Consider the following 16,852-nt stretch of genomic DNA (forward strand, 5'->3'; position numbering starts at 1 on the left):
AACAAAAACAAGAGAAAAGAAACTTTGATATATTTTTTTCCTAGTTGTCAAAACAGTACTTCCCATTTCAGTGGAACAGGACCCTACCCCTCTTTCTATGATGACATACTTTATAATTTCAACTTTATGAATTTCAACAACAATTTTTCATTGGAAAATATAATCAGCCTATAAATAATTTTTCTTTTTAGTTGTAAACAGACTGAATAGTCAGTACATGGAAATATGTTCCAGAGGCACATAGTGCCACTTAGTCACCTCTTGTAAAATCCTTCTCCATCAGCTGCAGATTGCATGATACAGGACACAATATATAAGAGTTTGAATCCCAGCTTCAGGATCTTATTAGTAGTGTGACTATGAGCAAGTCACTGGACAAGGCACACTTTCTGTGCCTCAGTTTCTTCATTTATAAAATGAAGTTTGGATTCAATGGTCTTTAAGGTTCATTATAAACCTTGCTCTTATAATCTATGATTTAATAGGGAGTACCTTGGAATATATTAAAGTTTAGGTGACTTGTCTAGGGTCATTCAACTAGTCATCATAGATGGTGATCATAGATGAACTTAGAACTTTGAGACTTCAAGTACTGCACTCTATCCACCATCCCAGCTGCCAAGAGGTATCTATGTTACTTATGGACATAAGGACATGCCAAAATCTAAATGTAGAAAGAACTGTAATTTGCTGACATAATGAATGCTTCCAAGTCAGGCAAATAACTTACCTGATGAGTAAAAGTTTGCGACAAGTATCTAATGAATCATTATATCCATCAGGAATTATTTCTTCCTCTGGAGCATCTTTGTCAAACCAGCTTTTCCATCCCTTCTCATTGCGAGATATCTAAAAGCAACAAAAATTAGCAGTTATATATGTTGAATATTAAAATGAAAGATGACAAAGCGATAGCCATATATGTATATATAAACTTTGTACACACTCAATTAGAAGTTAATATTTGGGACAACTCTCAAGAATTTTAGAGAAGCGTCTTTTTCAAAGTGAAGTTGATTCAAGCTTTTATATTTTAATCCCTTCAACTAGGTTTTAAGTTTAATCTTCTTTATTGCATTATTATGTTTTATCTACAATGCAAAACTGTACAAAATAGTAATAATAATTGTTCATTGACAAAAAACCCATACTTTGCTAATGTCAAAATACTTTTATTTTTCAGTGTTTTTTTCAGTTTTTCTAAGTTTTAAGTACAACTTAAAAATTGAAGAGCATTCTAAAAATAGATGAGAAGAGTGCCTAAATGGCAAGTCTTCTGAGTTCAAGTCTTGCCTCTAAAGCATCCTGGCTTTATGACTCCATGGGCTCAAAGCATCTCTCTGAGACTCAATTAATGGAATGTCCACATCAGTAGTTCTCTCATACTTATGAAATCATTGGTTTGTTAAAAAAAGAGAGAGACAGAGAAAGAAATGACATGGTATGAACTATGGAATATTCACCTAAATTTTAGGTTTTTTTGTATTCAGTTATTTCTAAATAGTTTGAGCTAGCAAATAATATCTGATTACAGAATCACAGAATTTAAAATTGGAAAGGGCATCAGATGGAAATTAGTTCAACATATAACTGAAAAAATAATTCTATCTAAAATATACTTAACAGGTAATTCTTCAGCCTTTGCTTTAAATCCTAATTAATTCCAGAGACTGAATTGTTGAAATGTGTGTCTGTGCATGTAGGTTTAGGGGTAAAGTATTTTGGCATATGTGTTAGACCTTCTATCTCAGTCTGAAGAATGTGGAGATGAAACAGAACTCATCTAGATTCTTTGCAGGGAATGAATAAGTGAAAAAAAGTCTTTTGAGCCATAAAAGATAGAATGAGGAATTATGTATATCTTACATTGTAGAACTTTGCTTTTTTTTTCCTTTTTCCTGGCTTTTTATCTTTTAAAGTTTGGTTTTAGTAGACAAAATGAAAATTTCAGAATGGTTTTTGTTGGGTGAAAGGAGGTGGTTGCTGTGTTTGACATAGAAGAAGTATGAGAGAAGTTGGAATTAAACTGTATTTGATTACAGCAACAAAGAGTTTAAAGATATATGCATTTGCTTAAATTCCATTATCCTGCCTCTTGGCCTTCATACAGCACAAATGGTCATATGAAGCAATTAGAGAATATGATGATATATGGACAAGAGAAAAAATGTTAAAAGAATATTATGTCAAAGAGAATGTTTGTCAAAAGCATATCAACAAATGTTACTATGGATTCCAAGAGCAAAACTGTCATAAAGGGCTCAATGAGAATATATTGGGTTTTAACACACATTTAAATTACAGAGTTTGAGATACTTTGTTTTTGTTCAAGGGGCATTTGTAGAGCCCTGAGTAGGGGAATAAAATCATTACACTCCAAATTTATTCTAGAAGTATGAATTTAATAGAGATGGAACTTAAGGAAGTCATGGCTTTAGTTCTGATGATGGGACATAACTAGCCTGTACCATCCTGCTAGTTTAGCAGCTCTACTAAATTTTGTCTGTGAAGAAATTTAATTACTTACCTTTTAATCTAGAGTTGAAGAATACAAAAAATTTATTATGACTTCATGACAAGGTAACTATAGCTTGTAATAAATGCCAAAAAGCAACAAGTATAGTCATACAAGTACATTACAGAGAATATCTTTGTATGTGAATATTAAATTGAATCAGACATCAGAAAGCAATATTTAAAAGAGGAAAGGAGGAGCAAGAGGAGGCTCTGTGTACCTCTACAAAGACAACTTGCTAGTTGCTAAAATATCTTATTTTTCCAATATGGACAAAGAATATATCAATGTCATATGAAATACAGATGTCTTTAATGTAAAATATTTAGAAAATATCTGGGAATGTTGGTAAACAAAAATTTTCAAAAATTAGTGAAAGAGGAAAAAAGTCATAATGATGATAAAGACAGAGAGGGAAACTAGAACCCCACATTTGCAACAATCAAATATTCATATGATTAATTAATAAAGCAACATATTATTTGCCAATATCTGCTTATCAGAGGATAGACATCATAAACCATTTTAAGGTGTTCCCATAATAAATAAACAGTGCAAATTCTTCATAGTAGAAAAAAGAAGGCACTGAAAAACATTGAGGAGACTTTCTTAACTCTTCTTCCCTTTAAGCCTATTACTTATAAATGTAAGCTCCTTGAAAACAGGAAATATGATTTTTGCTTGTATTTGTATCCCTAGTAATTGACACAATCAGTGCTTAATAAATTTATTTATTCATTTTCCCTTCCTCCTTTCTTATCTTCTTCCCTCCCTCTCTTCTTTCCTTTCTTCTTTCCTTCCTCCTTTTGTTCTTCCCTTCCTTCCTTCCCTTCTTTCCCTTCCTTCTCTTCCTTCATTTCCTTCCCTCCTGAAGTTCTCTTCCTTCCTTTTTTTTCTTTTCCTTCCTTCTCTTCTTTCCCTTCCTTCCTTCCTTCGTTCTCTTCCTTCCTTTCCTTTTCTTTTCCTTCTTTCCTTGTCATCTTAGAAATCATCTAGCTCCCTCCCCATGTCCCATTACAATTCAGAAGAGAAGCGTTAATAGGTATAGTGACTTGCCCCTGGAAATGCATCAATCAATATTTATTAAACACCTACTAAGTGTTTGAGGTTAGTAGCAAAAAGACTAAGTTGATACTCAGTTCTCTTTATTCCCAGTCTATAATAATAGGTAAATAGCAGGACCAGCAAAGATAATCATGGACAGTGAAGGTATTCAGCTAATAGAAAGGCAGGTAAATTCAAATGCTGGCATAAGAATATCTAGATGTACAAATATGAATTAAAATGGCAAACAAGAGCTAATTAAAATGGATAGCAACACAGAGACAGCTGTTCCATTAGAAGAGAACTTAGAAGAAAGTCATTACAAGCTACCAAATTTCCTTGTAGCACAGCACAAACTAATTATAACCATGCTTAACATACAGAGTATTGTACACTAAAAGGAGTTCTAGAAAAAGAAGACATTACAAATATCTCCTCTCTCAAGGAACTTAAAATCTAATAGCAAAGGTCAGTTTAATAATATGCTGACTATATATGAAGATAACCTGCCAACCACAGATGGACAGATAAATGCATTCTTAATCAGCTTGAAATGAATGTGAATAATTGTCATTAAAAAGAAAAAGAAACACTATTGTTTGCTGTGGTAGGATGGCAATTTTATCCTAAGATCAATGCCAACTCTGACTCTGCTTTATTGCTTTATTTGTCAGTCAGCACCAAATGCAGAAGACAGAGCTAATTATCAGATCCTGACACTTATGAAATCACACACACTCCACTACACACTGACATACCAACAGTGACAACATATCAGTTACAAACAACCATCTTTTTTTCTGAGTTGTATAATTATCTTCCAGTGACAGTTTAATCAACTTTCTTAATCAACAACAACAAGATGGGCATGTTCAAAGAAAGAAAGAAAAGCAAGCAATGAAGGTGCCCCATTTTCACCATGAGAAGGAAAAAGATTAGAAAAATGAAAATTGTCTTATTTCACTTAGGTATTAAATAAGCACCTGAAAACATTCTTATAGAACTGAAGAATCAGAGCAAACTCTTTTTGTTAGTTCCCATGAAGTTAATCATTCATCCCAGCCCTTTGTTCTTCTTTTAATTATATTTACTTAAAAGTTAAATTCAAAATAAAAAAACAAAAGAAAAAACAGAAAAAAATGCTATGTGCACAACGGAATATAAGAGAGGATTCAAAATAGGTAACAATAAATTTCCATTTCAAGAAATCATATATAATAAATACTGTCCATCTTTTCTTTTGTTTCCTTTGTTGTCTACTGTGTATTTTTACTATATTTTTTCTCTCCCTCCCTCTACCTTCCCCAAGCAGGCTACATAGTCAAGCACAGATCTATTTATATATACACATATATGTGCATATTCATAGACATATACATAAACATAATACACAAACAGATAATCAAGCAAATATGTACACATATACATTCATATACATCTATGTAAGGTTGTACTCTGCTTCTCCTGTTTCTCTGGAGGTGAATAACATCATCCACGCCCAAGTCTTTCATATTTTTCTATATCTACCAAAAGGAGAAAGAAATAAATTTGATTGAATCTTTCTAGAGCCCCAGAGAACTTTCCAGAACTGGGGATATGGATAAATACATCAACTATATTGAAGTGGCTTATTGACAACAGCTACCAATAATGCCAAATCTGATGGGCTACCTTGTGAAGCAGTGGACTTCCCTTTGAAAATCTTGAAGTAAAGGCTTAATAATTACTTGCTGAGAATACTGTGGAGAGAATTCTTGTTCAATTATAGGTTGGCCATAAGGTTGCCAAGGAGGTCCTTCCACTGTGAAGGTCTGTGAAAAATTTTGCAATACATTCAGGAATTCCTAACCCAGTATGAATCCACAAAAGAATGCATTTTAAACGTTAGACTCAACTAATGAGGACCAAATGAACTTTTCTAAACCTGCATTTTTAATCAGCAAGCCCCTTACCTGATTCATAATTTCTGCAAATTGTGGTAGTTTACTCAATTCCACAAGATTTAGCCAAGTCATATCAAGGATCCATCTAAAGGGTTTTGGAGGACAGGCTTTGAGATCCAAGGCTGCTCCCCCTAAAGAAAAGTATTGTAATAGCATGACTCAAATTGTGTAGTTCTCCTTTTAAACAAAATTTAAAATAACTAATCATTGTCTATTAAAAATAAGCTTTTATACCTTCAAGTTGGCACTTAATGATAGGTTTTGCTTTCTTTAGTTACAAAATGGGAATGATTTTAGCTGTTCTACTTATATCATAAGGTTTTTTAGGGGCTCAAAGGATGCATATGTATATATACATATATGCACACACACACATATATATAGTTGTATAAATATCAGTTATCATTAAATAATCAATAGAAAATCGTCTTTAGTTGCATGTGAATATAAGTTCAATATACTTTGCATTATTTAGAAAATAAGGTTATACTATGCTAAAAGGAGACCAAGAACAACTTCCTGTAGTTAATACATTTTAATTTGGAAAAATTTACCTTTAATAAGTGCCTGAAATTCTTTATGTTTAACTGTTCCTCTTTGAAGATCAATCTTTAAGGTCATAAGGAGGACAAAAAGGAATTTGTGATTTTCATATAGGCCTCTGACTGAGTACACAAAAACTTCATAAGTCAAAAACTCAATAATATTTACAATTCTCTTCTGTGGCAAGGGAGATTTCTCAGACCTAAAAATCACATTAAAAATTAAAGAAGAAAGCAATTTATAAAAGAATGATTCTATCTATTTACCTATCTATCCATAAATCAATTTTAAGTCATTGCTTTTGAGTAGGAAAAATAATAATCAAGCTCCAACCTGAACATGGATTGATCGAATAACTTCAAGAATTGTGCCAAGGATGTCTGGTACATGATATTGACCATACTCATTTCCGTGATAAGAAAGTAGAGAATGCTTCCTCTTGTAGCAGCTGGTCGAAATTCTTCCTGAGCATTATTAATCTTGATCTCTGTTTCTGCTGCCACATGCAGCTTTTCACTTACTTCAGCAGCTGTTTGCTTGGTTGTCCGGAGAACACCAATGAGAGATTCATCGTCCACCAAGGAACCTAACAGTCAAACAGGAAAAAAATATAACATGACATGGCCTTAAAGTGAGATAGCCTGCTCCCTACCACATTTGCTCTGTAATTGTCCCAACATTTAGATAGAGTACAGTGCCACAATCCTTATTAATGAAATGTGCTCCATTGTGTCTTGAAATTTGGATACTTCACAAAAACGCACTGAAATTAATCAAAGAGTTGAGGGAAATGTCTTTTTTTCACTAATTTTGAAATCTGATATCTATAACAAAAGTTCTAAAGTGGTAAACATCAGAATTAGTCTTTGTAGTTAAACCCAATATTCTTGATTGGCTGCTTTATGTAAATGTTAGTGCACATTAGGCACCTGCCCTGTTCCTAAGATCATCACTGGTTTACTGGAATGGACACCCTGATAGCTTTCTTCCAAACCTCCTCTCAACTTCTATGTCACAGATTTTCTCTTCTTATTACTATCTAGAGGGTAGCATAGGAAGAAGCAAACAGAGGAATCATTTTTTCATAATTATGTAAATACTCTTCACTCATAATTTCACTAACTATACATATGCCTTTCTAAGTACTGTACATGTTTTCCTTATTTCCTTATTTATGAATGTCCTTGTCAGCATTTTCTTAACATAATGTCCTTGTCAGCATGATCATTGTCTGCCTTTGATAATAAGAATTATCTAGATCCCAACTTTTTATACCACAGTTTGCAATTCCATATGGGGTCTCCTAAATGAATGTACAGGTCACAAAATTATGGTTTTTAATGTGGTTTAATATTATATATTTATTTTATATATCTTTTTACCTGAAGCTATGTAAAAATTTCTCAGGCAAAAAAGGGTCACAAGTAGAAAAAGTTTAAGAAGCCCTGATCTAGACAAGAAACTATGTTTGTATTAACTCACTTCAGTAACTCAAAGTCTGTTAAGGTACATTAGTGCTCAATAAAAACAGATCATGATAACAAGGGATTAAGAAGTTTTGAACCAGCTTGTGTAATGTTTGGGCTAACTTTCTGGAGGTCGTTGGGATCAGCCCAAGTCCCTGGTCTTAGTGGGGAAGTGATGAAGGCAGGACAGCCATGATGAGGCTGGTCGAGGATGGAATGTCTCATTTCTAGTACTCTCAGCCCTTAGATACTCAATTACAATTACCTCATTACCGCATACTGAATATGTGTGATCTAGAGAAACCATTACATCACCATGCTAAGTACTTAATATATGTAAACTAGAGAACCATCATCTCATTAATCACATTGAGTTAACACCTTGTAAGTATCCTTGTTTCAAGTATACTACTTCAAGAGTTCCAGCTCTCTACAAGCTTGGGACTCAATTTTTTTAGTGGACAAAAAGGTACGTTTAGATTTCAACTTGGGGAGACAGTGTATTCTCAAATGTCATGTTATGGGGGATTCCTTCTATGTCTCTTCCCAAATTTATGGTGGGAAAAAATTACTCCTACCTGTAAAATGCATACAAAATTCTATGCAGGAGCAAAGACAGATTGAAGAGAGTACCCAAGAAAATCTGATATGACAAAATTTTAACCTAAATACTGTTGTTGATTTGTTTTTTGTTTTTCCCAGAACCACAGTATAATCTTTTCCCTAAGAGTTGTAGATTGAAGCTAGACAAATTAGCTTCTCTTGGAAAATTAAGTTAAATAATTATTCATTATGGGGGCAGCTAGGTAGAGCAGTGGATAGAGCACTAGTCCTAAAGTTAGGAGGACCTGAGTTCAAATATGACTTCAGACTTTTAACACTTCCTAGCTGTATGATCCTGGGCAAGTCACTTAACCCCAATTGACTCAGTAGAATAAAATATTAATTACCTATGTGAGAGGGGTGATACCATGGTGCATGTATGTTAATTATATGGGAGACAGATAGGGTTTGCTTGATGAGATATCCATGTATGTTAATAGTGAGCTTATGACTGGAATTCAAATTCCTGTTGTGTGACTAAGTGTCAGTCTCCCAAAACATAATTTTATAATTTGGTGGTCATCTAGGGGGTTCAAGAGTTTTGAAGTTCTTCAATTGTGCTGTTGGATATCCAGCATGAGATGATCAATGCAGTTCTAGCAATTTTTGGAGGATAATTGTACCACCACTAAGAGGAGCAACAGAAGGAGTATTTATTAACTCTTCTCTAGCACTTTTAGTGGCTGAATGTTAATGCTGTTATTTCATGGGTATAGAAAAAAATCTTTGCAAGAAATGTTTGTTCTGAATCCATGAGACAAATAAATACCTTGTGTTGTACTTAGTTTATACAGTAGGTTATCTTCTAGTTCTTTCATCTTCCTCTTATTAAAAGTAACGTCTTCCATAAGTTTAACTCTCTCTGACTCCAGTTCCTATTTTTAAGCATCAAAAAGTGAGACAACTGTAAAAAACTGCATTAATTTTATAGTGAATCCAATTTAATAGTGTTTATCAACCATCAGTTTTTTTCAAATGCCCAAAATACTAAAGTATGTTTTATAAATGCAAGAATGGTTAATATAATCAGCAAATCCATCTAAGCAAATCTGCTTATTTTTCTGAACTTCCTATATCTGATGACAAGCCTACGTTGTGTGCCCTCTGAGATGTAGGAGTCAAGTATGTTTTCCTGAGCATTCTTGATTTGGCTCTCTCACTTATGGGGCCTCTTATTCAGTACTCACAGGATTTTCCTTCCTTGACCTTGCTCACTTAGGTCTTCTGCCTATGCACACAGAACTGCCTTGTCCTATGCAAATATTAATTCTGGGCCTAAGTTTTCTGGATAGAAGCCTAAGGTGTCTAATGGGAGGCTTTTGGCCTTTGATTTAGCTTTGATCCTCTGTCTAATATAACAAGAAATCATCACTCACATTTTTTTTTTTTGCCTAGACTTTATTTTATTTGTATACTTCAATAGGCTTCTTTCCAATTCTCTTTTATATGAGCACTATGAATTTTTACAAAATACCTATATTCATCTACTTACACATTAGATTTAGATTCGTTTAAATAATGCTGTGTAACATAACATGTCATAAAGCCTTTCCAGATTAACCCACCATTCATCCATTCATTCAGTCAGTCAATGACTTCACTGTAGATTTTGGTACCATATGTAAAGGACCCCGTGACATATATTTTGGAGTTAGCATGAAAGAAATTGGAAGCACACTGCCTTTCTTCCTGAAATCCACAACAGAATGAGAGAAGCAAAGCAAATATGGGCACACAAATATCATGTTTTAGGAAAAATGTACTTATAATAACCTATTAATGAGACTGAACAGAACTATATGCACTGAGAGGCTCATGAGGTAATTAGAGAAAATGGAACTGAAGTCAGACAAGTTTAGTCAAAATTAATTTTCATGTGGGAGGAGCCTTCTAGGCAGAATTTTCTAAGAGTAAGGGGATTGTTTTGAGAAGAGAATGTTAGGGAGTGAAACAACATGCAAAGGAATAGAAAAGGAAGCATTAAGTCTTATTTAGGGGATAGGCAATAAATAAGTTTGTTCTATTGATGTGAGGTGTTAAGTTAATTATGAAAAATTAAGATGGTCACCTAAAAGGAGGGCATTGAATCCCATGCTGAGAAAGTGATTAAAAACCACTGTAGATTTCTTATCAGGACAGGGATGTGATCGAATGGCACACAAAGCAAATGATATTTGCTTCTGATTTTAGAACAGACTAGATTGGGGAGAGAGTGGATATAAGGTCAGCTTGAAAACTGGCTTAATAGTCTAGATATGTTACAGAATCACAGGTGGTCAGAGTTGGAAGTAATTAAACTCTACTGGAGATCATCATTTAGTATAGCCCACTCATTTTATAGATAAAGGACGTGAGTTACAATTAGAGGAAGTAACTTGCTCAAAGTCACCCAACTACCAGGTGGTAAATCCAGGCCCAGATCTAGGACTTGATTGAGAAGGGGTGGAGCATAGTGAAGTCAGGATTATCTCACTTTGGATATTTACTAACTATAGGACTTGGCTGAGTCCCCTAACCTCAATTTTGGTATCTGTAAGATGAGGGGAACACTGGACTCCATAGCATTTGAGACCCTTTCCAACTCTAAATCTCTGGATCTATAACATCTGATCTGTGCTCTTGCTACTTATGGGGTCACTTGGATCAAGATTGAGTAGAAAGGATAATACAAGAAATGCTATAAGGAATGAGGAAGGCTGTGGCTATAGAAATCCCTGAACCAATTCTGAATTTGAAGCTTTAGGGAATATAAACTGAACTAGTTTGCTATTTTGTTGATCTCATAAAATTTAAAGCATAGTGGGGAACTTGTAGTGTTTCTTCTTCATCTAATTCTTGTGCAGCTGAGAGAATAACTTGCCCTCTGATGACTTGCTGTGGCCCTGGATACTCCCCCCTCTTAGAATGGAGTTTTAAAAGATTTGAAGATAAAGAGCAGTTGAAGAGTTACAGTTCATTAGATACTTAGAATTTCAAAGGTCAGTGCTAACATAATGAAGCTCAAAACCCAAGAATGAAAATCAAAATGAGAAAAAAAAAAGCATCACAGTATCCAAGAATCTTAGAGCTGGAGAGAGCCTCATTAACTTTCTCATTTAACAGATGAAGCCCAGAGTGGCTGTAACTTGCTCAAAGTAACAGCTATTTAGTGGCAAAGTTGAGACCAAAATCAGTCTTTTTATTCCTAGCTAAGTATTCCCCCATTACACTGTGCCATGTACATGTATGAACACCACAAACAAAGCTCATATATATTTAGTGATGGTAGTGATGAAGATCAGAAGATCAGAGATCATGCCTATATAATTTAAAATATTTAGTTTGGAGCTACTTGGTAGTATTTTGACTTTTTTTTTTCCATGATAGGGCTGACCCAGATCATAAATAATTTTTATCCTCTTGTTTCTTTCTGAAGTTAGTGTGACAAGCTATATATTCTTTTATGATGTCAGTAAAAGGGATGGGGTCTGGATTTTTGATTTCACTGATGTAGGGAATTCCCAAATCAAATACCTTCTTCTCTTAGTGTAAGTAAGCACATTTACGCAATTTACACTCTTAGAACATTAAGCTCACTAGGGTGAATGAACTGGCCAGGGTTACATACAACTCCTTCAACTCCAAGGTAAGCTCTCTTTCCATTACTTGACGGTCCTTTCATGTAAGTGCTACTAGTGATAAATTTGTTGGGAATTTTTTTTTAATTGGTCCAAATCTCTGAGATACAAAGCTGAGGATGTTAATTGCAAGCTAGAATTATTCCCTTCTTTTTAAAAAATACTTTATTCATTCTCACATTATTTTAGATTAACTCACATTAATTTCCTCTCATTTTTAGCTGTCAAATATAACATTAGTAAACAAGATAGGTTTTTATTAACCCATACAAAGTTTTTATATTGTATTTTGTAGAAATCCCTGACATAAAAATCTTAGAATTTTTTACCTTGCCTAGGGTCTTACAACCAGTGAGGGACAGAATGGGAATAAGTATTCCAGTTTCTGGACCTTCAGCTTAGTGTTTTTTTTTTCCTGTGGCACCCACTTTTCAGATTTCTGTTTCTAAAAGAGTTAACTAGCCTCTACAATGAGTAAAGTTGTTCTTTTTTAAAACTAATCTGTTGACCATTTAAAAATCTACTGTATTACTTCTGCCTTTCTGCTTCTCTCCTCTTTCCTTCTCTATAGTCTCTCTTTACATATCTTTCTTTTCCTTTATATGATTATTTTGTCTTTCTCCCTCCCCCTTTCTTCTTTCTCTTCTTTTCTTCCTTCCTTTTCTTTTCTCTTTCTGATTTTTACTTCAGCATAGTTTTTATTGATTGTTTTCCCTTATGGGTTATTGGCACTTGAGAGGAAAACAGTTTCCAGCTCTGATCTAAATTCCATTTATTTAAAATAAGGGGATGACATACCTGTTTTATTAAATACATCTTTGTATCCCATATGGAAAAATGGAAATGGAACCTAGACAAAAAAATTTCAAAGGCAAACTTTCTCTGTAAGATCCCTGTTGTGGTGATGGTACTAAGTGCTGAGAGGCAATTCATCTGAATAAGGATGTCGCAGACTTTGGACTCAGTCTACAGAAACATTGGAAGAGTGATATGCAGAAGGAGGAAGGCAGGAATAACTATAAAATCTGTCTAGCTACTATAGAGATTGGAACAGAAATATTTCTAAATGACAGTAGGTAGTATGTTTTGACTTTTTACTTTTCTATATATTTAGGGTTTTTTTAAGTAGTATTTTCTTCCAGATATGTTCATTATAAGCAGATGTTCTCAAACTGAGAGATTGATTACCTGTTTCTCTGTAAGAATTACCCTTCTCAGTAACTGATTCTCAAGTCCTTTCATTGTAACAGTAAAATCAATGACTGATGTTTTAGCATTAATCTCAGGTGTGAATGCAGGATTTGGTAGCTTTGTTGTAATATAAAGTTTAAATGAATCCATGACCTCACATTCTTTGTCACCAACTTTGACCTACATCAGAGAAGAAATTTGAAAGGTTTAGATTCAATTTAGGAAAGAATTCACTAACCATAAATTAAATTGGAATAATACAGAATCTTTATGCTTGAAGGCTATTAATATTGGGACAAGTGGTAATTCGGGAGGATTTAGGCATGGTCCTCCTTGAAGACAAAAGAAGGAACCAAAATCTCTCTAAGTCTTCCCTGAAAATAAATCTGAAGTGAAGTTTTTAGTGAATGAAGCAAATCAGAGGACAGATATATAATTTGGCATGACAACTATGAAAGCATCTGTGGATAGCTTTCAGAGTATAAACTTAAATAGGAAAATTTACATCTTTATTTCAATATGATTGATTTCTTTTCTTTCTATTTGTAATAGTGGCTTTGGAACATCCTTGGATCACTTGGAATGAAGGTACCTTGGAGATTTCTAACAGAAGATACTTTGTGTTTCTCTTTCACAGAGGTGGGGAGTAGCCTCTTTCAATTGTCTGCATAGCCAGAACAGACTGTGTCTTTAAAAATTGCTATACGAGGATACTGTTCTCTGACTGATGTTCACAAGGTTCACCTATATCAGGTGGACTTTAGTGGAGGGAAGTTCCCCCTTCCCTTTTTAGACCAGTGGCTCTGAGAAACAGGTCTAGATTTTTTGTTTGTCCTGTTTAGTTTGTCCCTTTTACTTAGAAGTATAGAAGATAGAATCCCTATTAGAGCTAGAACCAATCTATGGTGACCTTAGAACCAGGATTCAAGGCTGCAATCAGGAAAATTCCAAGAAGCCAGAGTACCTGAGATCTAAGCTCCTGGAGACCCCTGAACTTGGAACTTGGGACTCTAATGTTATATGTTAATTTATGTTTATATGTTAATATATGTTTAATGTTATATATATAACATACATATAACATAATCCAAGTTGCGAATCTAATCATCTCCTCTCATCCAGAGTAAAAGACAATGATTAGGGAAGCAGAGTAGATAGATAGGAGAGGAGTAAAGAACAATGCTCCAAGTCCTAATATATTGGGGACTATGCTTATATATCCATTATTTATACCTTTGAAGTAAATATTCATTTATAAAAGTGAATTAGTATTAGTGATTATATAGAACTTGGGTATAGTGGACCCCTTCTATGATGAAAGAACACCATCATTGAAAGTTTGAGTCAATGGCCAAAAACCTAAATACTCCCATACTCCCTTAATGGTATAAGGGTACTATAGAACCCTGGGATAAGGGTAAGCTATAACACACCTGGTTTTTAGGCAGTGAGAGAGTCAAAATTATCACTGTTACATATGTATTTTATTTAATCCACTTAAACATATCCTGTTAAAGAATTCATGGCTTAACCAGAATAGATCCACAATACAAAAAAAATTCAAGTACTTCTCATTTAAACTACACTTGAAACACTCACTTCACAACACTATGGATTAGATAGTATAATTATCATTATTTTCATTTTCCAAATGACAAAACTGAGTTTTTGGGAAGGTTAAATGTCTTGTAAGTGAGTGATTACACAGCCAGTAAGTATTTTAGCTGGGCTGTGAATTTATTTTCTAAGTATAGCATGTTTTCCATTGCACTATCTTGCCTCAGAGGGGAATTAATGTTTCCAACAATGAGATGGGAGGGTTTCTTAGCACTGAAATATCCTAATGTCACTAACTGGATTAGGATCACAGCCAACACATCTAAAGCAACTGAGAATGGATGGGCCTATTTTTTAAAAACTCTCCAGAGAAGATGGAGAGGTAACTCCTTTTGGTTTATTTTTTAAAAAAAGGCATGTGAAAAGCATTTCAATGTGACAGATTTTCTTGAATAATCTTTCTTTTTAATGACAGAACGTGTGAATTTCTTTTAAGAAGTTCAAAGTTAAGCCACTGGACATTAAAGAACTCAAACACAGATTCATATTAGAAGCTATTGCCTACACTCATTTTGCTGAAGAGAAAACTGAGACGTCTCCATTTTAACCAAAGTAATTCCAAATCATGAACACCACAGAATAGCATGAACAGTAACAAATGTGACATGTTATTGCAGAACAATTCATATTATTACCAATGATCTGGAGCAATTTTCTATAGCTCCTGGTATAGAGTCATGCTCAAATAAAAAATTAATGTAGAGGAAAAACATCATTTTCTGTAGATAAAATCTAGACTTGCTCCTCTTAAGTGAAGAAATCTTCCTTTGTACTTAATTATAGCTCGTGAAGCCCACCTTCTAGCCCATACCAATATATATTTTCTAATTAACATTCATATTGTAATAGTGTATTTGGATTTTAATGATTCTGTACACAATCTTGAAATATATTCCTTCTACATGTGGTTGCAGCCTAGCTAAAAAGGCAGCCAGCTATGAATTCTGTGGTGGGCAGTATACACACATAATTCAGATCATGCAGCTATTTGAGGAGAGCATTTAAGAGAAGGTAAGAAAATCACTATAAAACTTAAAAAAAAAAAAAAAAAGAATTTATATACCTAAGAGGAGAACATATCTATTTCCCCTGCTTCCTGTTCTCCCCCAACAATATTCTCTCTAAACTACTCTCCACTCTCTCCCTCTCCCCCTTTCCTCCCCCCTCCCCAAAGTTCCCTGTGGGGAGTGATGAAAGGTATTTATGAAGACTGTGACATAACAAGTCTTCAGAAGGTCCAGTGTAAATACTTCCAATGAATGCTCACAGTTTTTAAGGGAATTTCAGAATTTTTTTTCCCTTTGAATCAGACTACTCAAAACAACAACCCTAAATGATAGATTTGAATTTTAATTGAATTTAACAAACATTTATTAAATTTCTTCTGTGTGTGAGGCCCCCAATTTACCTATTTTAGTAATAGGAACCTCTGAACACCAATTTGAAATGTAAATATTTTAAGAGCATTTTGTACTCAAATTTTTTTTATTTTAATTTAATTTAATTTTTTATTTAATAGCTTTTTATTTACAGGTTATATGTATGGGTAACTTTACAGCATTAACAATTGCCAAACCTCTTGTTCCAATTTTTCACCTCTTACCCCCCATTCCCTCCCCCAGATGGTAGGATGATCAGTAGATGTTAAATATATTAAAATATAAATTAGATACACAATAAGTATACATGACCAAACCGTTATTTTGCTGTTGTACTCAAATATAAAAGGAAAGGTTTGTTTTTTGTTTTTTGTTTTTTTCCTGTTGCTATACTCTGAAGGATATGTAGATGTCACCATTGTTCTTTCTTAGGAACTAACCTTGAAAGTAGTTCCTGTTTTAATGAAATTCTTTTCCAATACATTATCCAAGGCTGGATCCAGCTCTTCACGTATATCCTCAATGAGTAAAGGTCTTCCCAATGAAAGGGAGTCCTCTAAGTGTGTTCGGAAATATTTATGATTCAAAGATGTCACCTTAAAATAAATTATTCATTTATATAAGAACAGCATAAGAACTTACATAAGAACTTAAGTCAAAACCAAAAGATTTGTTAGGAAAATAAATATATATTTAGAAACACATTTTTCTAAGAAAGTGATCTAGAGAAGCTATAGTATTTAAATAAATGTTTGTTACAGAAAGTAAGTTTATAAAAGGTGATGAGTTGCATTTTTGCAGAAACAATGAAGGCATTGAGGCTTCCTTAAAATCCATGGAAGGCAGGATGAAGTCATATTTCTTCCTGTTGCAGGTGGGGTGACAGGATTCATGATAACTATTTGGTTGCAAATAAGAGAAGGAATCATCTCAA

The 16,852-nt window shown here is 33.9% G+C and overlaps 1 protein-coding gene across 11 annotated transcripts in view; it reads right to left on the bottom strand.

Annotated features, from left to right (window-relative positions):
* The window catches only part of DNAH8 (dynein axonemal heavy chain 8), a 356,347-nt gene that overhangs the window by 62,676 nt on the left and 276,819 nt on the right, over window positions 1-16,852 (bottom strand). For 9 of the 11 annotated variants that reach the window (XM_031964914.1, XM_031964911.1, XM_031964913.1 and 6 more), the window contains 7 exons: window positions 16,359-16,514; window positions 12,920-13,102; window positions 8,884-8,989; window positions 6,379-6,631; window positions 6,057-6,247; window positions 5,512-5,633; window positions 731-849 (listed from right to left, as the gene is read on the bottom strand). In XM_031964914.1, the coding sequence (XP_031820774.1) occupies window positions 731-849; window positions 5,512-5,633; window positions 6,057-6,247; window positions 6,379-6,631; window positions 8,884-8,989; window positions 12,920-13,102; window positions 16,359-16,514 (1,130 nt within the window). The remainder of the gene's footprint in view (window positions 1-730; window positions 850-5,511; window positions 5,634-6,056; window positions 6,248-6,378; window positions 6,632-8,883; window positions 8,990-12,919; window positions 13,103-16,358; window positions 16,515-16,852) is intronic. The other 2 variants (XM_031964912.1, XM_031964919.1) reach the window with 2 other exon arrangements.

This window comes from Sarcophilus harrisii, chromosome 4 (genome assembly GCF_902635505.1).
Source record: "Sarcophilus harrisii chromosome 4, mSarHar1.11, whole genome shotgun sequence".
NCBI classification, from domain to species: Eukaryota; Metazoa; Chordata; class Mammalia; order Dasyuromorphia; family Dasyuridae; genus Sarcophilus; species Sarcophilus harrisii.